The sequence below is a fragment of the Periophthalmus magnuspinnatus genome, chromosome 19 (assembly GCF_009829125.3).
Source record: "Periophthalmus magnuspinnatus isolate fPerMag1 chromosome 19, fPerMag1.2.pri, whole genome shotgun sequence".
Lineage (NCBI taxonomy): Eukaryota > Metazoa > Chordata > Actinopteri > Gobiiformes > Gobiidae > Periophthalmus > Periophthalmus magnuspinnatus.
This window is the reverse complement of record NC_047144.1, coordinates 7410656-7437408: the sequence shown is the minus strand read 5'-3', so window position 1 is coordinate 7437408 and position 26753 is coordinate 7410656. Positions and strand designations below refer to the sequence as shown.

The 26753-nt window shown below is 37.7% G+C and overlaps 1 protein-coding gene across 1 annotated transcript; it reads left to right on the top strand.

Moving 5' to 3' along the window:
* The first annotated feature begins 1692 nt into the window (after positions 1-1692).
* On the top strand, positions 1693-26753 carry ngfrb (nerve growth factor receptor b). Its single transcript, XM_055229668.1, has 6 exons — positions 1693-1983; positions 5804-5948; positions 10127-10483; positions 20324-20561; positions 21545-21705; positions 23306-26753. Exons 1-6 carry the CDS (start codon positions 1930-1932, stop codon positions 23644-23646), a joined length of 1296 nt encoding a protein of 431 aa, XP_055085643.1. The 5' UTR covers positions 1693-1929; the 3' UTR covers positions 23647-26753.

The following is a 26753-nucleotide window of genomic DNA, read 5'->3' as shown; positions in this document are numbered from 1 at the left end:
GAAAGAATATAAAAGTACTGAGTACTATTTGTATACATGGAGTGCCTTCATTGGGTAATATGGTCTTAAATAAGGAAGCCCTGACCCATCACGCAGCAGCTGCATGGAAAACTAACATTTATTTGAGCTAATTTAATTCTCCATGGCTGACTCTCCCACTGTCTCTCTCATTGGCTTTGTGCATTATTTATAAAGCCTTACCAGCTTCCTGTCCTGCACTCCGTGTACCTCGCTGCCCTCAGCCCTACGAGCTCTATATAAATCACTGTTCCACAGGCTGCAATGTAAAGAGACTGGTTAACACAGCACTTTGGCTCTGGCACCAACAACAACTGGACCTTCTTTATGAGAAAATGTGCTCATGCCATTCTAACCTCAAATACCCCAAATCATCCATTAAAAACTAGCCATCTGCCCCATACTGTACACTGTCTTAACCTTGACATGTTTTTTTTATTTTTTTTTTTTATTTAGATCAACTGTATCTTGTAATATCGGACCTATTTTCTTCCTCATGTTGATCAATCACACTTTTATTTTAAGAAGAATGCATTACAATATAAATTTCCTGTTAATAAACAATACATACTTTTAATAATTGTAATCTAAAACCAAAATAGTCAAATTCTTTCCTCCAAAATCTGAACTCTGTGCCAAACCACAGGCTTTTAGTGATAGTAATAACAGAACTCAGTATTACTTTGTTAATGAACTCAATTATTAAGTGTTCACTCTCAGCACAGTTATAATTATGAGAAGAGTGACACTTTTCATCACTTTTGCTGCAGGGAAAATCTGTTTATGAAAGACCCAATTTTGAATCTGTGATGCAATGTCCCTAAAAACACCAGTGCTATTGTATTTATTGTAGAAATCTTAATAATACTGTGGACAGAAGGGCATGTAGCAGCTTGATCTGTCAATTACTGTTTTTTTTTTTTTTTTTTTTTTTTTTAATGGGAGCGTTGGTTGAGGTTTTACCGGCTATTTATCTGTCAACCTACTATGTGATTTAATTTAATGGTTTTAAACAATAAACATTGAATTATGAAATTACTTTGATTGACATTTCCCAGGGTTAGTACAATTAGGGGACAATTAAACACTTGTGTGACTCTTGGGTATCTGGGTTAAAGGTGGGTTCAGTTATCATGTGGAGCACTTGGTCCATGTAGGAGTTTTTGGTGCAGAATGCAGTAAAACCAGGTTTGTACAATGCAGCAAAGAGAAATGCTTTACTTACACTTAATATTATATCTGTAAGAAGCTTGTGGTGTTAGTGGATCCACGTTTAAATCTTTCCAATTAGGATAAATTATTTGTTGTATAAAAGATTCCCAACGTAGAATTACCATCCAAAAGAGGAATACCAGAGAATGACTAAAATACTACGCACAATCTGATGTATCTTACTGAGCAGTTTAGCTTGTGCCTGTCTAAATGTTGCAATGGGTTTATTACATATTTAGTAGTTTATAGGCCTATAGTCTGAAAAGAACATTTCAACATTTTTTTTTTTAGACTGCGAATCAAAAGTTCAGATTGGCAGTTTGTCCAAGTCAGCAGCACAATCTTGGAGTCTGATTGAAGCTTTTAAGACACGAGTAGGTCTGTGTGTGTGCGTGTGTACAGTGTGCGTGCGTGCGGTGGGCGTGGACACGTCATGGCTCCTTTGCTGAAGCGCGGTCCTGTCACTGGAGCCCAGCGTGAGGCAGATCTGTGCGGGACAACCGATGGACCGGAGTTCCCCAGGACTGTACTTTTTGTGATCCACCACTGAAGTTAAAACCACAACGCGGATAGATAGACGTTCACTTTTTACGCAAAATAAACAGACAAGACGCAGAAATGTCAGCCGGGTGGATTTCTCCCCGGTAAAAGTTCGCTGCATCCTTTTTATCCTTAATTTGGACGGAAACCTTTAAGAAAATGCTAAGGACACACAGGATGAAGCCCGCATTCATCGCAATCTTACTCGGAGTGGTGAGTTTTACCCTTTATTAAGTTTTATAAGTTTTTGGAGAATCCTTACGTTGTGCGTCAACACCTGATTGGTCCAGATTTCACAACTCTTTAAAAACGTGCTGACGCAAATTCCTCTGTAATTGAACATTAACTATTACACGTGTAGACCATACATTTGCTCTTTAATATGACACGTTTAAAAGGGGCTGGGTTGTGGTTGTGGTCGTGCGTAAAGCTGCGTATAGAAGTTGCACCTGTCCCGTATGAGCCAAACGACAATGCAGAAAGCCCAGCGGATGTACTGCAGCCTTTCAGACGGATACTCTGTCGCTTCTGTCGCTGCATCTGTAGTTCCACCCTTCTCAGTTACATGGTCCTTTAGAGACAGGACAGGAGGACAAAACCCCCGGCGCAGTCAGCTCCTCTGTGGAGTCAGTGCATCCATAAACCACGTGGGACTGATTTAGCAGATATAAGCAACTTACTGTATTTTCTCTCTGGCTCTTTTGATTCATTGAAGTCAAATTCAGATGATAAAGTCGAGACCAGGTAGTTTTATTCTGTGATTTTATTTGTAATTCTGTCCAGGGCCCTACACATTCATGAAAACATCTATTTAGCTTGTCTTATCCTGGTGTCAAAGCACCTTTTCTATGTCCTAACTAAAAATACTTGACCAGCTGCAATGGCTAAACAACTTCTTACATAATTATTTACAATCACAGTGCTTCTAACAGTAGATATTTTTACTAAATACTACTGAAAAATGCTAATAATAATAATAATAATAATAGTGACTGGAACACTACTCAGTTATATTTTCTTATTATACTGCTTGTTATTATACCATTTACTTTTAATATCAAGTGTCCTCTTTGTGTTATTTCACAGTTTGGATAAATGGAGAAGGGGGTGCCTGAGTGAACTGAAAAAAAAAAAAAAGTTCAATTTTATAATTATGGTTCATAGTTGAAGAATCCCGTTACCCAGAAAACCATGGTTTGCTTTTAGTTTTGGCTTTAACTGTCCCAGATACATGACAGATGCTGCCTCTGATGGCTATGCATCCTCTGCTGGCTCAGCGCATGCAATATTGATACAAGCCCCTTCCTCCTCCCCCCTCACGCTTTCACCTCATGCTCACATCACCATTCCAGTCTCCAGTCTCCCTTTTCTGGTTCAAGATGATTCAGCGCTGTCTGAGAACTCATTAACCACCATAATGTTAATGCTACCAGTGTTTTCCAGTCTAGGATATGGATTTAAATTAGGCTAGGCTCTATGGAAGAGTTGATATAGTAGCGGCAGATCTTAAATGGTATAACAAGTGCTGACAGCTGAGTGCAAAGGTTAAGTGCCTCAAACTGAACATTGACTGGGGGCATTAGTAAAATTGGTCTGGAGTTATAACACGGCCAGATGGATTTGTTGTGTGTTAGCCAAAGTCTTGTCTGTTTGGCTTGAGGGGTAAAGGTACAAGCTTGAAATTCATTGAAACCCAATTACAAGAGGAGCAAAAGTCGTGCCGCAACTCGCTAAGTGTCGTGCATCTTTTCATTACAAGTACACACAAACATGCTGCAATTATAATTCAATTGTATGCACCCAATTTAAAACCATCAGGATGCATTAAATGTTTGTTGTAAGCTATGTTTCGCCCACACCCGTTGCAAGTAGCAGGGTCAAAGAAAAGTTAAAGGACTTAGTGGTTATTCAAAATGTCAGTCACAAGTTTGGGAACAGGTTTGTTGAGCCGTGAGTGAATGCTGTGTTGTTTATGCGTTTGTGCAAATGTATGGGCGTGGACACTGTAATATAGGGGCGGTTCCAGTAGGAAGGATGGCTATATGTACTTGGGGTTTATTCATTTTCAAAGATATGATTGTGTTCAGTCAGTTATTCAGACACAGCTATATGTTAAAAGGAGCATTTTTAAGATGTTGTCTGCCTTGGCCTGCATAGAGTAGTTATTGCATTTTTTTTTTCCTTTTTATGTTTGCGATTATATTTACTTGGATTATTTCATAGGGAAAGACAGATCCAGATCCAGATGTCTTGAAATAGACTAGCACTAGTTTTGAATAACTAAAATAGCTTGTGTGACTGAAAAGGGAACGAGTAATATATACAGAAATGTATAAAGACCGTGGTAGTACTTGCTGTATTAGTGTAGTATAAGTAACTTGAGTGTCAAATCAGTGCATTTACACCTTAGGCTCATTACTTCTGCATGTAGAAACCCCTCACTGTATCTTTGTAATAAACCATATATTTTATGTTACTTGTCATGTTTTTAAAAGCACAGATACTCGACTGCTCATGCTTCTTTCAAGTTTAAACTTTCCCTAAGAGGCCCCTGACAGAAAACTTTGAAACTCGAACAACATCTCTGAAAAGCAGAGGCTCTAGTGTGAATGAGCCGTGAAGGGCAGGAGTCTGCATGCATTCACCTGTGCAACACACACACACGCACATCTAAGTCAATACTCAGGTCGTTAAAAAGAAACAGACAATCAGGCGTAGAATATATTACTGTTGGATATTACGCTTCCATGTCGGATACATCCTAAAAGTTAAATAACATAAAATAACCATTTCCATCAATAAATTATTGACATAGGATAAATATATGCTTATTGTCAACATTGTCTATGTCAACAATGAGTTAATAAATCATCTTTGAAGTATAAAATGTTAAGTAACAAATGTTACCCAACATTCGTTACTCAAGTAAAACTAAATTCTCATATAACTCTTGCACATAGACACAAATGGGAGAGAAACAGACCAGCTGACTCCCCCGGGGGAACACGCCTCTCTCTTGTCAACAGCATTCTGCACACACCTGAGGCCCAACGCCAGATGATTTATGTCCAAACACGCCTTCAAACACAACACGTGCCACGAGTTTATTTACATATGTAGTTAGTAAGTGCTAATAATACACAATAATACCTAGCGAAACAAGAAGTTGGTTTGGTTTGTAATTTTGATATTATTAAGGCATGTGCCTGTAAGTTGTAAAACTTAGAGCCATATATTTATTAAGGCAAACCAAAAATGAAATGGTGAAATATGTTTTTAATCTATGAAACACATTACCCACTGACCTCTCCTTACTCGCTGCCTCAGACATTACTTTCTCCAATCCAAATATTTTTAAGGTGATATACAACAACAGATAGTTAACAGGAAATGCAGGTGTACTAGATCCCCTTGAGAGTATTTTGATTCAGCGTAGCCCAAAAATGTATTGTGACTTAAGTCTAATGTTGACATTTGTCTTTGACAAACCTTCAATTAAAATTAAAACGTGAGTCAGTAAGTTGTATTAGGCAGGCAAAGTGAGAGGTCAAATAAGGTCATTTGCAGCACATAAATATGGTGTAAATATGGAGTATACTTACCATATTTATCTGAAAGCTGACATCAGATTTCTTGAGTAATATAAATATAAAAGTCTCAGTATTTACATTTGCTTGAGGCTGACAATACTGCCATGTGACCCACTGTGGCTGAAACTGGACAATCTTATAAAATACTCTTCAGACTGAATTGTATTGTTTATACTTCTTGAAAAGGCCAACAGTCAAAATAAACTTAAATTTCACAACCAAAATGAGCGGTATGTTGAAGTTGATGGATATGGAGTAGCACATATAAGCCCATGCATTTTGTGCTTCATGAATTATCTCCTAATGTTTGACCCTGGCCATGGGAATGAATGGCCCTAGTAGTTTCAAGATAAAATCCAAACAGGGTCAGATACTTTTAAAGTTTAAAAGTGTATTTGTCTAAATGAACCTGTCTAATAATGAATTATGTGTCAATCTTACAGGTTGGAGCACTGGCCAATAAGGGCTCGCGATGCTCGTCGGGCCAGTATACAACCAGCGGAGAATGCTGTAAGCAGTGCCAGCCAGGAGAAGGCGTTGTTAAAGAATGTGGGGTCACTCAGACGGTGTGCGCTCCCTGCATCGACAGTGAGTGACAGAGACAGTTACACCCACACTGCAGAACCATGGCTCCACTGAATTTATGATACTGGCAAATAAGGATGTCATGATATCAATGTTTAGTTATCTCAATTATTGACATCATGACCAAACAACAGTTAAATCCTTAATTTTCATTCTTTCTTGCTGTTGTCTAATGTATACTCTAAGTGTGTGACTGGCTTTCTGAAAACTATATTTTTTTTCATTTTTTTTGTGCAAACTGAACTGAACTGGCTTTGCTTTGTTGGTAAAATTGTCACGCTTCTTAATGTTTAGTAATAATCATGATAAATTAACCGCATGATCTACTCACAAAGCAGTCGAACTAGCAGTAAAAAGAAAAAAGAAAATTCATGACATTTTAGCAAAAAGCGGTGCAGTTAATTTCTGAAGTTCAGCTGCGGTGATCTCACATACATCACATGTTAATGGGCACAAGAAGCGTCTTGTCTACACTTGTTTTTGATCTCATTTGACTTATGATTGAGTGATTTCATTTTGATACGCTGCCCTGGTGCTACATTTCAAAGCTTTGGTTTGAAGTCATTCAAGAAGAATACAGTCACAATTTAACCCAGAACTGTCTTTGTTGCGTGCTATCTCTTCTTTTCCACTGATTTATACTAATGATGAGAAGAATGTGGAAGCATAATGTGTAATGGTCTGACCAAGATTTTTTTGCACCATGTTCTGTCAATAGAAAAACAATGAAGTAGAGCTTTTACTTCTAAATAACGTGAATAACTTGAAAACCTACTTTAAAATATCTGTAGCTTTGTCTTTTTTTATTTACAGCTACCTTCTTTTTAATACCCCTTTTGTATTGTTCTAATTGTTTCCAAGTACTAATATTTTCAACATATATTTTTTTGTTTAAAAGTAGTTTTAAATACGCAATCTGCACAGAGCCTATTCTACTTCTCCTAAATGAGCATTTTAGATTGACTTATATGACTTCTAGTTGTGGCTTGGTCATAGATAAGGTCAGTTTAGTCTGAAGAAAGAGTCATTGGATGAGTAGTGATGTATAATGTTTCTGTTACAGGTGAGAAAAGCATAATTCATGTCAGGCTTGGATCTCAGCTGCTGGTTGGTAGTAAACTAGCTTACTTGTGAGTGCATAGCAGTGCCGTTGCCCTCTGTACGGCCTTTACCATGTAGGGAGAGGTGCAGAGTCGCGCTGTAAGATTTTATGAGAACCATGGAGGAGGATTGAGATGTGAGACCTTTTCCAAATGTTGCTCTAAAGAGTAAGTAAAGATATTTAGTGGAGTTATTTCACAGTGATTAAGATTAGCTGGCCAGATTTTCACAACAGAGCTGAAAAGTATATTTAGCCCTGGTTGATACATGTCCATTTGAGAGTGGGGGGTCAAAGGTCAATGCTGCAGAAGCCAACATTGGCTCATCCACTTCTGCGCGGTTCCCAGAGTTTTCCAAGTGCATTTTCTAGCTCCACAAACCAGGAAGTAGTAGTAAAACTTCTTTAGGGTCAATGAAGGATGGAGCAGAATGGCTGCAAAAGTTGGAGCGAGATTCTCATTCAGGTCGTGAGAGAAGTCAAAGAAACAAGGAGGTGAAGATGATTTATTAATAGTTTCTTTTGGAAGGATAAATGTTTTTAGAAAGCCCCCTAAACTGTAAAAATTATGTTAAAGATATATTGTTTCCATCTATACAAACAAACGCTATACATGGTTCTTAGACGGATGGATTTTACTGGTTATTTAAGGAAATTTATATGTGGTGATTCTTTGGTGATTTGGCGATTTAGTGTATGGACATTATTTAGTATTTTAATACATCATACTTGGAAATCCAAATAGTTTCTTAAGAACACTCTCAATTAAAAGTTCACGATCTCTAAGAAGTTCATTGCTCAAACATGTCATATTTTGGAGTTGATCTTGTCCAGAGCAGCATTAAAAGTGAAGTGTGAGGCCAGACAGATACAAAGTCATGGAAAAACTAAATGCAAAATAGAAAGCACTCCATCAGATAGCATTACAACACTAGGATATTTAAAGAACACCTCGAATGTATTGATCGTATCTGTAATGTAGGCTGATAGGGCTTAAGTGTCTACAAGCTATTTGATAACATAGTGGTTGAACAACATGTCAATTGAGTTTTTGCTTTATTTTTAATATTCAGACATTGCACTGGGGTAAAGTAACTGTTTGTGCTGATATGTGGTCTAACCATTTTACACTGGACAATTGCTCTTATACTACAAAAGTAAATATACCAAGGGTTAAAAATGACTTGAATCCAGATTATATTTGACTAGGTTATATTTGATTGTTTATATTATGATCAGGGCTGAGCAATTAAACAGAATTTAATTTAAAGATGGAGATTCAGTCATTTCTAATTGTCAACGATATGCTTTGGTCCTTTTAATCGAGAGGTCTGCAGCCTTTCAACCACATGTCAGTAAAAGCATGTGGTTGGGAGCAAAGTTCAGACTTTTGAGGAACAAGTTTGACTACATTTTTGTGTAAACGCACTGATTAGAGAGGTTTATGTTCAGAAAATTGTGTTGGATAAGCCAACATAAAATTTAACATTTTCAAAAATTCAGAAATTGAGATTGATCAATATGACTGGGGAAAAAAATATCATATCGCCCAGCAGCTCTAATTTTGATGTTTCTACCTGGTTTCATAGTAACTGACATTCAAGAAATTTTAGCAAATCTCCATATTTATATTAAGACTACAAAAGCACAAATATTTGACCTAAAAACTTATTGCTGTAGTTAAACCCTTGGCTCTTTATGGGACTTGTTAGAATGTCATGCAGAATGTGATGTGCTCTAGTGTGCAGTGGAGAAGACAGGCTGTGGTTAGCTGCCTGTTGTTCACTGAGCATGTGGCTAATGGATGAATGAACACATGAAGCAGACCAAGTCCAGCTGCTTCCACTGGGACAAACCCCAACTCCTCCTCTGCTTCATAAACATGTCAGGCCAAGAAATCATTTAGGAGCATGGAAAACCTCACATTTTCTACAATTAGGAGCAGCTCAAGCAGACAGCTCTGGCAATCCTTCTATGGGCCATAAAAACAAATCTGCAAATCTTGAATGTTGGACCGTGGAAAGAGCAGTGTTTTGATTTGAAATGCTGAGCCAGGACTAGCCGTCTGTATCTCGTCTCTCCATCCCTCTTGGACCCTCCTCCCTCTCTTTCCCATCTCTCTCCATGCTTCAGGCCAGCGTTATTAATGTATTGACTTGCATTATTGATGTGTGGCATTATGATAATGGCCCTGAGAGCACCAGCGGGACGTGGGGGTGGGTCTGTTTTTAAAGGGGGGTGTTATAGAAGATAATGGGGGACAGTAACAGGATGGTTTTCTGTGTCTCATGATGATTCAGTGCTTCCTTTATCTCTGTCGTTGGTTTTCTCTTTATCTGATCTGCTTCTTTGATTTTAATCTTATTTTCATCAGAGCTTTCTCAGGGTTGGTGGGCCACTTACCCAAAATTTCATACGCTACACGTCACTGAATCTCAGAAAGTTGGGGAATGAGTTGTTTGCTTTACCACACACACAGTTTGGTTTACTTTTAGTTTCTGTTCACAACTATAAGCACAAATAGACTTGTTTGAAAACAAATAATCAAACTAGTTCTTGTTTTTGTGCTTTTTTTTTTTTTTTTTTTTTTTAAATCCCATAAAAGTCTAGACATCAGTAGACAAAATGCATAGATAGCATTGTCCTGCTTACAGCATGTTCTGCACCTCCGTGACGCACACACATGCAGCAGAAGCGTCGGGTACAAATGGATTTGTTGCATAATTTAGTGTGTTTCCCAGTTCTCTATCCAGTTGAAATAGAATTCCATAAAACATAGAGTATTGATTGTGTCCTGGATATATTTGTCCTAGGACGTCTTTTAGGTTCACAAGCCGTGTTGATAGGCACAGTGTGAGATTTAGACTAGTGTCTCATTACAGACTTCTAAGTTTGATCTGCCTCTGTCAATACTGTTCTAAGATTATCCTCAAGTTCTTAGGAAGACAAATTATGTTCTATACTTACTGTTACATTATGATCAGAACTTATGAAAAGAGCCATTATAACAATAATGAACATTGTCTTTATTTCATGATAATCTATAGACTATTTCACTCTCTGTTTCTCTTCTGTTTTTAAGGTGAAACTTTCTCAGAGAACTTCAGCCATACAGAGAGGTGTCAGCGCTGCACCCAGTGCACAGGTCTGATGAGGATGGAGACCCCATGTACTGATGCTAATGACGCCATTTGTGCCTGTAACTATGGTTACTACCTGAACAGCGTGACGCAGCGCTGCGAGCCCTGCACCAGGTGTCCTGAGGGCCAGGGCATGTTAGTAGCCTGTGAGCAGGACCGTGACACTATGTGTGAGGAGTGCACCATGGACACGTACTCAGACCAGGAGAGCTCCAGAGAGCCCTGCATGCCCTGCTCCACCTGTGAGGAGAGCGACGTGGACCAGGAGTGTACCCCTAAGAGCGACACTGTCTGTTTGGGTAAGAATAAACTGTGTTTATTACAGTTGTATACATTAGTGTAGTCCCATTTATGTAATAAATGAGCCCCTTCTTTCAGTGCAAATTGTATTTACCTCATGTTGCTACTACTCACAAGCAACCCAGATATCTTAATGCATCAGTTTGCAGGATGCAGCTTGAATTTATGAAAAATATTCTATATTTATATATCACTTATATTATCACCATAACATAAGTTAAAACAATAAACCAAACCAAAACACCTTTCAGTAGAAGTTACTGTCTAACACTTTTCTCTGTCTACAAAGTCAGAAAACAATGTTTTCATTCATTCATTGAATCAAACAGAAAAGGCAATGCATTCATTTTATGTAAATCTAGTCATCTACCACATTAATAGTCGACTATTTGTTCCAAGTGCTGAATTTATAACCTCAGTTGGGATTCACATGGCCATTCATGCTGTTGAGGAGGGAAATTCCTTCAATAAAACAGATAATTCACTTGTTTATAGATTTATGTTTTAGCTCTGTATGACCCTATAAAAACAGTGGCAAGCATTTAACAAACTATGCTTTCTAACATGAATTACAGGATATGCTGTCAGGGTCACGTTATGGATCATTTATACTTTTCACTGTATTGACAACACTGGGCGTCAGCATTGTTCAGAGCATATCGCCCCATCTGAGTTTGACACTATAGACATTGTTGGACTTAAATGTCAAAATGCAGCATGTTACAATGCGATCATCCCGTCCAGCTCATCCAAAGACCGCACTCTTTCTATCAGAAGAGTTTAGAAGAAGGTCATTCCTCTGGATTTCCTTTATATTTGAGCTCTCTGTAGATATCAAACCCCCAAATCACAAATTCCTCTCGACTGCAGTCACTGTAACCCCATGGCTCGCAGATTAAATCAACGCTTTTTGTGAGGGGACAAGAAAAGAGGTCGTTGATGAGCAATGCAGTTGGTCAGAGCAGTGGTTTTAGCGGATGTTGTTATCTCAGAAGCGAAGGCTAGACTTAAAGAGGGTCTTTTGTGCTTCTCCCATGATGCACTTGGTCTGTGTGGGCTTATAGAGCAGCCCATGGGGGTACAATCCTTATTCCACTGTCCATCAGTGGAAGAAGGATTGGGTCTTAATGCGGCGTACCTCATTTGAACCCTGTCCCAGTACTCATATTAATTGTAAAATTATAAAAGTAAAATTGCACATCAAGGAAAGAAGACTGGATTAAACCATTTCAACCACAAAATTATCAGAGAATACATAAGACACTAGATATTTTGTCTCTCTAAACTTTATCTTTATTTTTGTCCATGTTTTATCATTACTAAAACAGATATTGTCTTTTTAACTTCTATTTCTCATACGGGCTGCATTGTCTTGATGGTCAAAACATTTGACCACAATTTTTGAATTTCCTCTTTCATTGTGTACTTGTGTATTTTCAATCACCTTGTTTTTGTGTTAATGCAGAATGAGAATGCTTGGTTGTCAAAGGGACAGAAAAAAAGGAAAAGTACAATATAAAATTCATGGTTCTGTATTATCAGAAATAAAACATTTAAGAACAGTTACAGTAAAATTTGCTTTAGGATTTTTACAACAACATTTGGACACTATATGATTTTGTTCTACCCTTTCGCTCTATAGCAGCAACAGCAGCGTCGCCCATTCAGGATCTTATTTAGCTTGAATTGAGTCTTGGCCTTAAAAGGGGTTAATTCACTGATGATTCATCTTCAGATCGAGATAGGGAAAACCAGAAGTCAAAACCTCCTCCATTTTCCTGCCACTCTGCCCCACAGCGCTTTGCATTATGGTCTTCATCTTTGTGCGTTATTCCTCCCTCTAACCCAATCTTGAGGCTCTTGATTTCTAATGCAACAAGTGTTATCAGTGTTTACAAATCGGCCGCGCTGCCAGACGTCCATAAACATTAGTGCAGTGGAGCCAGGCGATGCAGGCCAGCCCGAAGGCTAACTCAAGGAAATTCAGCCCCAAAAAACAGCGAGGTGTGGTTGGAGGGGGAGCAGGAGCAAGGCCGCTTCCCCAGAACAAGACAAGTCTAAACACGAGACATTAGAAATACTTGAGTCAGGCCTTAGAAGGACAAGAACATTACCTTGACTGCACTGTAAGGTTATTTGTAGAGATTTATAATCTTATGTTTTTGCAGTTTGTGGTCAGTTGGTGTTTGTCAGCAGTAGGACTGACATACATTTTTTTTGGCCATATTGCCCAGCACCAGTTAGCAAATATGTTTAGTACTGATTGAACCAAGATATATGAAACTATTACATTTTAGTGTAGATCTAGATCACTGTTGGATGTTATGACCATATTTGTAAGGGCCAAAGATACTACTTCTGCCACAAATGAATGTATTTATTGTCAAATTACGTTTTAGGCTGAACGTCTCATCGTTTATATACTAGATAATGTTCTTTATAACAAAAATAATAATATGAAAAAATAATTGTGATTATAATTTGGGGTGTGACCAAATTGAAAAAGTAATACATCACAATACTTTATTTTCTAACACAGTATTGATGTCATGGTCTGCTTTAGGGATATATTGCCATGAATATTTTTGGGTGCATTTCATTTAACTAAGTTGGTGTAATCCCTCATTGGTCCAGATGTGATCCATGGTTAAAAAAATGTTGTCCAGATGACTTCAAGTCTTTTCTATCATTCATCAGTATCAGTGTACAAGAGACTGGCCCAGTTGATCACTGCTGTAGGCCACTTTTCTGTTTCTAGTTTTATGTTTCTAGTCTAATTTAGTTATATGTGTCTTTTGAAAGTTCCCCCCGAAGCCATTACCACCCTTGTCTTGGCTAAGGCTGACGTGTCATGTGAAAAGCTTCTTCTGCACCACCAAATGGGATTAGTGTTTTATTTTGGGACATAGGAGGAGCTGAAATCTTTTTGATTCTTTCTAAGACTAAAACATAGACCCCCGGAGCTGAGGCCAGATACTTATCTTAAAGAAGTGTGATATGACTTCTACTCTTTTGTCAGCCGCTATGCAAGGCCAAGGGTCAAAGGGCGACTCGGGCTTGTATGGAAAAGGGGGTCTTTGGTGAAAGATCAGGGCATATAAGTTTACCCCAGGGAAGTGCACTGAGCAGCAGAGTAATCCTCACAAATCTTCTCAGGATAGGGCAAAGGATGTTTTCTCATTTCATCTGCTATCATTGTCCAAATCTTTCAGAATTCCTTTGATGAAATGATTTGTATTAATTTATTTTAGTCATTTGTACTTTGTAAATAGACTGTATAAAATTGATTGTTATTTTAGTTAAATCTAGTAAAAATGTTAATGTTTTTGATGACTTGATTTTGCTTGCATTATGTCAGACAATATATATGTTAACGTCGCAACTTCTTGGACAAGCTTGTAAGTAACTCATTTGATTGTTTGAGAATAATGGTTTTGGATTATAGTGAAAGATTGCGTTACAAAGTGGGTGTGGCTAGTTGTGATAACAGTCCATGACAAGATCAATTCCCATTGAGTTAAATTCATATCTTCTTTTAAACTGAAAGCTTTTGTCAAATTGTCATTTGACAAAAATATATTTTTTTTGCACAATACAACTTTCTTTTTTATAAACCATGGCAACAGAAAATATTTTTATTGTAATACTACATTGGTTTAACCATGCAAATACTTTATACTTTATACAGTTGTCTGGATGGGCACTTCCAATGTTTTCCATCAGATCAATGCAACTTATTGATCATCAAAGATCAGCAGTTGGCATATGGCGGATGAAGGTCGTGGACATAGTCAAGGGGAAGTTGCTGAGGGGAGGGGGATGGTAGGGCCGAGTGCATTTCGTTATTTAATGGATAGGTGAGTAGCATTGGGGAGGGGGCATTTCCTTCCTGCGTTTGGTTGACCTTAACGATTGACAGTCTGCCCTCGAAATCACAAAACAAAATCTGCTAACAAGATCCATGCAAGGCATTCACGGTCTGTCCAATCGAATCACTGGAGTAGACTTGGAGAAAATCAGAATGAAAGAGAAGAAGGCATGAATGGGGGAGGGTCTTTTGTATGATGTCACAGCTGGCTGTTCATTTAGTCAAATATCAATTGTGATTAAAGTTATTTCGTAAATTTTTGATAAAAATGGTGTAATAAAAATAAAATCATTAAATTATGTTATGAATGGGTTCTTGTTCTTCCCCACAAAGCCTAGAGCAAAGCCACTTGCCTAATGTACAGTGGCTATTAAAAGTACATCACACTATTTCTAATAAATGAAAGTATGTGTAGTTCGCCTTAACAGGTTAATATTACAGTACATGAATAATAGTTTAACATAATCACGCATTTGGTTATAATTCAATTTTTTACATAATCTAGCAGCCCTGGTATGACAGAATGGAAAATATAATGAAGCGCCAGAATTCCTTCAAAATTCCTGATCTGTAGAATTCCAACATTACCACATTATAACTGTGAAGCGTCCCTAAGTGCTCAAACAATTCACATTTTCAATCGTAGACAGGCTGCCATTGATAAATTGATGACTGTCTCGCCCATTCAGAGTCTACGCACATTTGACCTTTCATTCTAACCTTTCTGAAATCACCCGCACACACTGTGGGCTTTGTGAGGGAGGGAGAGTGACAGGTCAGAGTCGTACTACGCCTCAAACTAGAAATGGCCCAGAGTGGCATGCTGTCTGACTGGAATGTGGCCCTCAACATTCCCGGGGACATTTTTGAGAGATGATCATTTGGAGAGGAGAGAAAGAGGGTCTTCCTGGTTCAAGGGTGAGGACAACACTCATTTTTGTGCTCGTGCGGGTTCTGTGAGGGCAGTGGGTTCTCTCTGGGAGGCATAGTTGGGTCAGTAGTAATATTGAGTATACATAAAGTATATATGTGTGTGTGTGTTCCTTGTATTTGTAGTTTTCTTAAAATAAGCTCCTTGGTTTACATATTTTCACTAGAGAGATGAGCGATTTATTTTACCACAAGCCTATCAATCTTCAACAATTGCACTTTATATGTCCACACATTCATCAGAATCAGATCAGAATCAGAATCCTTTTATTGCCATTGTTTGTGAACACAGTTCACAAACTAGGAACTTATTTTGGTGATAAAGTGCAACATAAAACATAAAAACACACTGAATAAATACAAATACAAATAAGGGCATGCACGAAGTAAAAAAAAAAAAAAATGAAAATTGTTGTCCCATTTTTGATGATTGTAATTGTAATACATTAATTGTAGAATATTCATCATGTTAATAGTTATGTAGAGATGTGCAGAGAGGCAGATGAATTTGTCCCATGTAGCAGAGGGAGGAACAGCTGCTGAGAATGAGTCCTGGTCGATAAACGCGATGGAGTTTCTTGTAGGCCTTCTCTAATTTCTCTGCTTGACCTCTATCACCACCGATCACTTTCTGCCGCAGCGCAGCCACACACAGACAATGTCATAGAGCTGCTCCAGGAAAATATCATAATCCCGTTTCTTATTGGTGTATAATCAAATTGAAGATACATACTGTCTACTCATCCCACCCATTCCTCCTATTGGTCAAACGATGTCAAGGTCTGAGTGACAGAAGAACTGAACCAGTCACAATGATTTGTAAACTCCGAGTAGAAGTGCATCATTTTAGTGTAGGTCTAGTCCAGGTATAGTTGCAGATTTAGTCCCAGTTTGCAATCAGTTTAGATGTGATGATTGTGCAAGTGTGAACACACCAATAACTTTGAAAGTGAAATTTGTAATAAGTTGGTTTTTTTTACCATATGCATAACAACCTGTATTATTTATCAGTAGAAATTCTGTTTATTTTTTTCAGAATATGATTTAATTAAGCATTTTCTGTATGTTTTTTTTTTCTTTCTTTCTTTTTTTTTTTTTTTTGTATTCATTCGATGCCTCAAACTGTTACCACAATTAAAATCTGATTAATGGACTTAAGCCTAGGGGAGTGCCTATGGTAGTGCTGGAACACGTATCTGAAATAATCCCGGCTTTACCTGTAACAACAACAACGCTATTAAAGTCCCTTGTGTTGGGTTTATTGGCTTATTGCTTTGGTAATGACATGCCATGATAGATAACTATGTTTTTCTTGAGAGGTTCTCAGCTAGTTAGAGAGCAGATCTAAGACCATTATTAAAGCGCTCATGAGGAAGCTGCAGTAACACCTGTTTTGTTTAACAAGCTGCTGGAATGAGGACCCAGGTGTGGTAGCTGCAGATTACCGCACACGCATGCTCTCAAAGATCAATATACACAAGAGTAAAGGTACAAGGTTCTTTGTAATCCCAAGACACAGTTTAAACAGTAATGCTGCCATTTTAACCAATACAAGAGCAATAGCTTTAAAATATTTTAATAGTGATTTTTTCTAGCAGTTTTCACTCTATTTGGATAAAAAAAACACATACACATGCACCGTAGTTGTTGGGTCTTTAGATATGATTAACCTTTAACCTTTTTCAACAAGCGATTTGCCACTCTTTGTATTTGCAGTAGCATTAACTGAACCAACCAACGTTATCAAACTGAATATTTCAATTTATGTGTGTTATTGAAATCTCTATGTGAATTCATTGTGAATTCAGTTGCTGTTTTGTTTGTAAATACAGTAGATAGAGTAGACCAGGCATGTCCAAACTAAAAATGTCAAATGTGGCCCTTAGACCAGGCTTCCACGTGAATTGGCCCATATTACTTTTAAGCATTATTTTTTACTGCAAGTTTTGAAAAATCTACCATGATAAAGCTAATATCAGATATTAACTGTGTCACATTAAGGATCTAAGCATGAATAAAGATCTGGTGGCTCGTTCTAACCTGTTATAAATGCACAATTATTCACTGTATCGACCACCAGTCTATGGCCCTCCATCGGACCTCAGTCTGTGTTTTGATTGTGGCCCTTGATGAAAAAAGTTTGGGCTCACTGGGCTCCTGGCAGGTTTTTGTCTTGGGAGTAGACTGTTCATTTCACTTTCGTCGGCCACACCCAACTGCAACAGTTTCAGCTAACTAGAAAAGCAAAAGTTACACCACTGCTACATCAAGATGAGTGACCTACCTATGAAAACAATTAGGATTAGGTAGTTGCTTTGCATAACAGCTAAGGTAATATAACAATTGCAAAGTTTATTTTGTGTCATCAAATCTGTAGTAACTTAACTGATAAACATTTATTCACACCAAGTTAAAGTAGATTGTAATTACCACTGCTGTTTTCACTAATGCATTCATGTTCAAAATCAGCAATCAGCAGTTGTTGTGATAACACTATACACTTTTCAGAGCCTTAATTAACCCAGAAGAAAGACTTCATATTAACGAAATAGCTTATAAAGAATGATTCAGGCTTAGTAACTGCTTAATAATGGGTTAGGAGTTAGGGCATTAAGATAAGATAGTGTGAGACAACCTTTATTTGTCCCACAATCAGGAAATTACAGGCTTGCAACACAACAGTTTAAGAACAGCACAAGAAAAGATATAGAGACTCAAAACACAAGATAAAAAAATATTAGAAAATAGACTTAAACAGAACACTGTGCAAGTATAATAAAATAAATGATAGCAATGTATTAATTATAGTAACTAAACTTGAATTATTCTAACATTCTAACTATTCAATATGAATAAAGTCTTTATTCATGCTTTATTATGGCTAAAGTTTAGTTATTATAAAGTGTTCCTGCTGTTTTTTCACAAGATGTATCAAAACACAAAACTCAAAGGTCATTTAAAGGTTACATGGAATACAATGAGATGCAAACTCTTTTCTCATGTAACATATCTAACCAAGCCAGCCTTGAAGTGAAGTGGATAAATCTCCCCCTCTCAGGCTTCAGAGTAACTTTACACCACTATCGTTCAAACAAAGTATTTTTAGTGCTGCTTCATGACAAAAATCAATATCTTTAAAGCTCACTAATAATGGACATCATACTGCCTGAAGAATCTCCATTGAATTCCTTTACCTAGAAGCTCCAAGTGGACCCATGTTAATAGGTTCATTATAAATCTTCTGGTCTGGTTAGTGTGAAATGGATGCCTCTCACTTAGTCCGCTCTCATGGTATTTAGGGCCCTGGGGAGCTGACAGTGTGATTTCCTGTTGATGATGTGAGTAACAGTAAGTAAGAGACAGGCCAGAATAGGTTTTCATGTTCGTGGTGAGGCAGCGAACATGTCCGCTTGAGCGTTAATGGTCGGGGTGTGGGCTGGCAGGGGGGTAGGTGGGGTTAGGAGGGGTGAGTGGGCAGGACGAGATGGACAAAGTTGCTTTTAGTCTTGGTAATGGCTCCCTGAGGGTAAGGGAAATGACCAAGTGGTGTGCCATCTCTCCATGTGCATTAGGCACTGGTTTATCTTTGCTGTATCAGGGGTTGTGCTGATTTCATTGGAGGTGCAACATATCTTGTAGGGTTTAGCCAACAAACGTAGCAACAAGGGACAATCCAGTTGCCATTTATTTAATCTGTTCCTTTTATGGCTCCTTTCAGTCACTTTTCTAGTTCCAACAGCCTTATCAATGTTTTTCTACTTCTTCTAGGCTCATATCTGCCAAGGTTAGGTTATTAAAAAAAAAAAAAAAAAAAAAACTCCTCACAATCCATTATGGTTATATCCCTGGTTTGATTCCTTAAACCTGTGTGGAGTTTGTATGTTCTCTCTATTTCTCAGTGGGTTTCCTCTGAGTGTTTTGTACAATAGGTACGAATCTTCCAGCTAGGTGTTCTAACCAAGTCTAGCTCAAGATCTAAAGATGAGTCCCTGCACTGTACTGTGATTGCCCCCTCGCTCCTGGCAGGTTTTTGTCTTGTGATGGAAATGGAAATGTACTCATTGTATAAATGCAGAGACCCAGAGCAGACATTAACATGTGTGAAGGCTCTGTCTCCATCCTCCAGGAAAGCCTTTGTTGTCTTGGCTGTCCTCAGGTGTAAAAGTTCATTCTCTCATGGGTGTGAAACAAAAGTCACTGCTTTGAAATGTATGTAGCTTTGTCTTTCTGGTATAAATACTCAGAGCTCAGATGCTCAGGAGAGAAGGGAGACTAAGGACCAGGGGGGCAGATGCTTTAGAAGAGAGACTTGGGACACCAAAAGGCTAACAGTCTGTGACCAGGGCAATCCTGGGCTCTGTCCTGTCTGTATCTGCTGTAGCAAAGAATAAACCATTTTTGTATTTCAAAACTCATTAGGCTTCAAAAATTGATTACTTTTCATCTAGAACTGATATTTTTCCACAACAGTCTCAAACAGGCTTCTCTGACTTTAAGATATATTTTGATTTATTCAGGCATATTTTAGTAGTAGTCTGCCCCCAACTCTATCCTACGATTATTACAAAAAAATAAAAAATCATAGACATCGATCAGACATCGATTCCATGATATTGGTTCAGCCGACATCGTGGTTGGGCCTTCAACTGGATGTAATAAGACAACATCTCTGTGTTTGAACTTTTATTCATATGAAGCCATTCAGTAGTGATTTAAGGCGTAGATAACAGCTCCATAACACAATTGGATCTCTTGTGTAATAAGTTAACTGGGTTTTAAGGAAACAAGTACAATTTTCAGTCCCTACACTGTATTGATTAGTATTGTGTGTACTTAAAGCCAAAGTATCGATATCGGTATCGGAAGTGAAAAAGCAGAATCAGTCCATCATTTTTAGGGTTTTAAATCATCAGTTTACAAAGAACATGTGTCTTGTATCTTCTTTGGCCACTATTTAATTCACTTTTCACCATTCATTCATCAAATATTTTACCTTGAATTAACCTGTCTATCAACACTGACTACTTTTTGCCCTTTCCAGCCACCCCTACCCTGTCCCCCCCTCCGTTTGTCACCTCCCCCATGAGCACTGAAGAAGATGATGGGGATTTCTTCGTAGACCCACCTCTGCCGTTGCCCACTGAAAGCACCACGACCACCACAGGAGGGGACTCCCGACAGCCCATTTACCAGGGCCTGAACGACAAGCTCATCCCAGTCTACTGCTCCATCCTGGCAGCTGGAGTTGGGGGTTTGGTGGCCTTTATAATATTTAAAAGGTAGAGATTTGTCTTCCATATTTGGCAGGTCCACATATCTTGCAGCAATTACAGCAGCATCTGTGTTATGTATAATAGTAATAGTCTATGTTGACTAAGGTTTTCCAAAGTATCATAAATCAGATACTAATCGATACTGAAACTAGTACTGAAACTATATATTCATTTGAGGTATTATTCAGGTATTGACACTAAAAAAGTCACTGTCACAAGACAGAAATGAAGCTTTCTTGAATAGCTTTAGAATGATCTTGAGCTGCAGAACAAATATAAGACACATAGACTAGTATACACACATGGACCACTATGGACTGGACGACTGAGGGATTACACAGACATAAGACCACATGATTTCATGTTGGAAATCACATTCTGTTATCTAAAGAAAGAGTTTTATTGTTATTGTGGTATCAGAATCAGTATTGAGTATCGAGTCTATTCCTTAGTTTTGAAATTGAGTTTGAAATTTTAATATCGTGATAACACTAATGTTGACCATATGTAATCAAGTGTTTCTCTTATCCTTTTTGGCTAGACGTGATGTAAGTTTCTGTCTTGGTTAACAATTTCATACTTGCTATTTCAACTTTATCTTCAAGTCATTTCAATATTATTGACATTGAGATTGAATGTCATGAATCAAATGTTATTTATTTTGACTATTTTGACCCCGCTGTATAGCTGTACAACATCGATTATGTGTATAGCTTTTCTGAATATGTTTGACTGTTGGGAACGTTGCAGTTAATTATTGTAATTTAGACCTGTGGTCTTGTCATACTGTGGGAACATATTGCGAGTAACTGATGTGTAACAATTTCATTGTTTGCATTGATTTCATGCTTTTTTCTCACAACTAATGATAATGTTATTATCTTTCCTTCTTATTATAAAACTTTGAAGTTGTGTATTGGTCCTCAATGATATTTGATTGGTGGTTTGCAATGACATGATCTGAATAACAGATTTTTATTTGATTTAAGGTGGAATAATTGCAAGCAAAATAAACAGGGAGCCAACAACTGTACAGCCAATCCGAACCAGACGCCATCGCCAGAGGGAGAGAAACTGCACAGTGACAGTGGCATCTCAGTGGACAGCCAGAGTCTACAGGAGCAGCAGGGGCAGACGCAGACACACACAGGTACCAGGCAAAACAAGTACATTCATCTGGTCTGTGCGGTTTCATTGTGCAGCACAGTGCAGCACATCAGTACAACACGAATAAAGACCTTACCTTTAACTCAGAGGTGTTGCTGTCATTAAATAGACACAATTGTCAAATAGCTAAATACTGTATTTCCATTATTCCTTAGTTAGTACTGTGTTTTCTTCAGTTCAGCTTCAGTGAGTGGCATCATTTTTCTTCTCTCAAGGGATATTTACATAGAGAAGCCCTCTTTAGCTCACTCATGTAGCTGCTTATTGTGATTAAACCAGAATTGGTTTATTGTGACCACAATTAGGTGTTAACCTGGTGATAATGGTGGTGATGCCCCTGGTAACAAGTTTGAGTGGTACAAACATTTAAAACATCCAACTTTTAGGTTGTGGCCAGTCAACATTGGATTTACCTTAAAATGTCCCACTTTGTTAGTCAATAGAAAAGAATTTTCCCTCAGGAATTAGCTGTCTAGAGTTATCAGCAACTTTTCAACGTAACTGCGACAGCCTTTAGTGTTACAACATGCATGGTTTGGCAGCACATACTCTCGAGAAACCTGTTTAAGACTTTTAAGGACTTTAAAATCACATGCTTGTTTAACTAATTGAAGCTCCATACACAAAGTAAGAAAACAATAGAGGACAACATATAGTTAATATTAGTTAACTGTATAATAACAAACGACTAGACATGGTGCAGAGAATCCTAGCAAGATCATGCCCTGACAGTTTTATCCAAACACTCCACTAGAGCAGGCTGTGGGTGTATACAGATTCACACACTTGGGTAAAGGAGCTGTGCGGGATGGGGCAAAAACGTAAAAGCTCTCCCACAGATAGAAGATAGATACAGGTGCAGGATGGATGAGATCGTTATTGATCTGAGGCTTTTGATTCACTGGCCAGACTGCACCATAAAAACCTATCAATGAAGACAACAGGAGATAATACGATCTCACACGCCACATGCCACAAAAAAAGATAGCCTTCTGATCTATTTGTTTGTTTATTCATTTCATTTATTTGGCCATAATGTATAAATTTGAGGAAGAAAAAATATAAATGACTTTAATTAGCACTTCCAAAAGTGGATGGTAAAAAAGTTCCATTATTTGGAGAAATTGCAGCTTGTTTCATGGTAGGCTTATTAAATAAAATTAGTCTTAAATTATCAAAATATTATTTTTTTATTTGTCATGGAAAAACAAATTAGAATACTGGTCAAACTTTCAAAAGCCTTTAAACAGGCTAAATACATACTCAAATGTACCCAATCTAATAATAAGCCTAAATATATAAATACATGAATAAATAAGTAAATAAGTAACTACTTAAATAAATTATGTGAATCACATATATTCTCACATGCTTGGTATTTGTTCACAGCTTTACACACTGTTCATTGGATTCAGTGCATGATATGGTCAGGTGTCGATCAGGTGTCATCTTGGTTGCCTTTGTCTCTTTGTAGGTGTGCCTTGCGTTGTCACGCCTATCAAGCTGATTAGCGCACCTGGTTTACACTGTCGTTAAACTTCTGCTGAAAGTAGAAATAAAATGTGTTTTTCCTTCTTGTGTAGTTCTTACCATGGAAGAGGAGCCCTGTCTGCTGCTACCTCTTCACACAAGAGAGAAACTGGAGCAGTTGCTGTTCAGAGGAAGTGCTGGAGACAACTGCAACATGGACGACAGTGACTGGTCCAACTTGGCCGGTCTCCTGGGATACGAGGAGGAGCGAATCGCCATCTTCAGGCAGGAAGACCATCCCGTCAGAGCGCTACTTTCTGACTGGGCCAGCAAGGACAGCGCCAGCATCGACACTCTGTGCACCGCGCTGCGCAAAATTAACAGAGAGGATATTGCTCAAAGTTTAGTCCTAGGTCCGAATGCAATGAAGCCCACTGCCACTTCTGTAGTCTGAACACTTAAAGCCTATCTTATATACTAAGGCCTTGCTCATAGCTCCTATAAACTCAACTTTTATCTAAAGCCTTGGAAAGCCAGCACCCATAGATCATCAAATTTACAAACCACAATCTCCATCAAAAATATTTCAAAAATTTAGATGATAAAGCCATGAAATTCCTGTATGTAATTGAATATTTTTATATTTATATATATTTACTCATATAATTGTTTCATGTATTGAACCTGTATCTGTTATTCAAGAAGATTTACAAGTGATCCAAGTGTGACTTTACCAAATATGGGGCCGCAGTGGATCTGAGCTTTCAACTTCTTATCTTTTTCTTTCAACCTTTCTGTCAGTGTTCACTTAATTTATAGTTTTGTTTTTTTTTTGTTTTTTTTTAACAAATGCTTGTATTGTAAAAAAAAAAATCTACCAAAGAGAAGCAGCATGTAACATTTTGTGAAACTTTTGACAAATGACCTGCTAATGCTACCAGACGAGGCACGCACCATCCAAATATCTACAACAGAAAGAGACACATAGACTTGTTCAAACTCATTCTCAATTTCAACCATTTCAGAAGACATTGATCAGCTTGACAAAGTTTTGCACAAACTTGTGACTTGGACAAATGCTGATCAACGCTGAAAATCTGCTGAAATCTCCTGTAGAAGATGTAAGAGGAAACAATTCCACTTTTCTATGTACATGTTTTGTAAATACCAAACTCATCCAGTATAGTAACTCTCCATGCATGCACTATGCAAACATACCACACACGTTTTGCTTCATTTAACTAATGTGCTGTTCTAGGGACCAGATACTGTTATGTCAACACTAGAGCTCACTGTAAGAATGTGTGTAAGCTATGCACTGCAGTGTGTTAGAAAATGAGAGAGGAGCAAAATGCAGGGCTTGAAGTTTTGTTTTTCTAAGGGTTTCTTGTAGATTTACAATCAAATGTAAGCACATTATAGTTAAACCCAGTTCATTATTCATTCACTGCTCAATCTAAATACATTTTCACATAGCAAAGACATTTGCTCTAGCAGTAAATTTCAAAGACAAAACCATAAGACACTGTGATAATTTAACTTACAATGCTTCTGGGTGAAATTGGCCATGTCCAAATGTATTCCTACTGTACACCTGTGGCAGTGGTCTAAGCAAAGTTCCTCCAGATTTGCAGGGCAACCTGTAGTACAGAGGGCAACAACAATGTAACGCCTAAAATCCATCTCCAGATCTTGAGCTCGACTTGGTCAGGACTACTTAGCTGGAGGATTTTTGCCTTTACTGGATGTTTTGGGCTGGTGGGCCAAACTGGAGTGCCTGAAGATAACCCACGAGACACAAAGAGAACATGCAAACTCTACTCAGAAAGGAAATACTCTGTCATTCTCTCCACAGTCTTAAAAGTAAATCAATCAATATTTGGCCACTATTTTGTTTTGTTTTAGGCTTTCATCCAGATTCAGGGTTTGAAAAATGTTACTTAGCTTCCACCTTACAACTGCTTAAAATCATCACCGGTACAGACACCGTGGTACTCTTTGCGCCTGACAATCTTTGAAACAGATGAAACAGATGGGTGAATTGGGGCATACCCAAAGGGGGGTGTAGTGTTTCCTTATTGTTTGCAACAATGACCTCTGGATGAAAGGCGAGTCAATGGAGACACAAGTCAAAGGATGTGGGGTGGGTTCAGAGCAAATAGACAGGGGAAAGTGGAGTGGTAGTGAAAAGTGTTGGGTTACGTCCAGGTAGAAACAGGAAATTGTATAAATCAGATTGTTTAAGTGTTAGCATGGAAGCTGTGGTTATGGCACTGTGGCTTGTTTTTTTCTTGAGTTATGCTGCATGTTGTTTCACACATTCTTCCAATACAATCACTGGCCACTTTATTAGAAAAAATAGTCAAGAAAAGCCATTGTTTTGGGATGTTACTTAAAAAAAACAGATGGTGATTAGATGACATGCATTTCTGATAACATTTGATGCTATAGCAAAAAAAATAATAATAAAAAAATGTTACAATGAAAAAACGATGGAGTAGTTGTATAGACACCTATTTGAATCAGTGCTATAAATGTCACAAAAGAGGCATGAGAAGCAAAGTGTGGCACTGTGCCTAAAACGTGGCCAGTGATTGTAAATGTTTACAATTGAAGGAACCCATTGTTTGTTTTTTACTAACCAATATTGAGCTTACATGATGAAATGAAGGTGTTCCATAAAACTGTACATGTTGTTAAATATGATGTTATTTTATTGGTATAGATTGTAGCACTTACAAGTGTCATGTTTTTCTGTGTTGCATCATATGTGCCTGGGGATTTTTCAGGTTTCTGCTGATGTTGCACAGTTATGTTTTTAGATAATTTTGTAATAAATCTTATGCTTTTGTATTTTTTATTTTTAATAGGAGTTAAAACCTTATAAAAACTTTTCTGTCTTTCTTTTTTTTTTTTTTTTTAAGGGAGTTGTAGTTGTAGTTAGAGCAAAGCAATGACTGTTTATATGGTATGGTATATGGTAAATGGTAATTAGTAAACCAACATATTAATGTACTAAGAAGACACCCTTACAGTAATGTATTAGTATTTATACAGATAGTTTTTTTATTTGGAAGTGAAATGACACAGTCTGCCACAACTGAAATTGGATCTTTTAAAGATACCTAAAATGGCCAGTCATACCTATTGTTTTTGTTGTTCAGGCATAACATTCACCGTGCATAACTAAACATTAGTCAATTAACTTTACACCACCCATATATTCAGTATATAATAATTACTGTAAAACAAATCAAGAACATGTTTTGCTTATTTTGCTAAATATAATCCTATAGATTATTTGAGTAGCTTGTACAGTATCTTTAACTGAAGTGTCATTGTTATTGCACTTGAGTGACATGTAATTATGCAAATGAGGGTGTATGTCTGAAATTAAAAGCCCAGGTAATGAAGCTCGTACTGACAATGACTGTCCAGATTTATGGATATAATGAATGTTCCTTATGTACTAATAATGTAAACTGTACTATAGTTCATGTGAATTTACAGAGGTCCTACGTCAAACAAGCAGTAAACCAATAATAAAGCTCTTAAACCTAA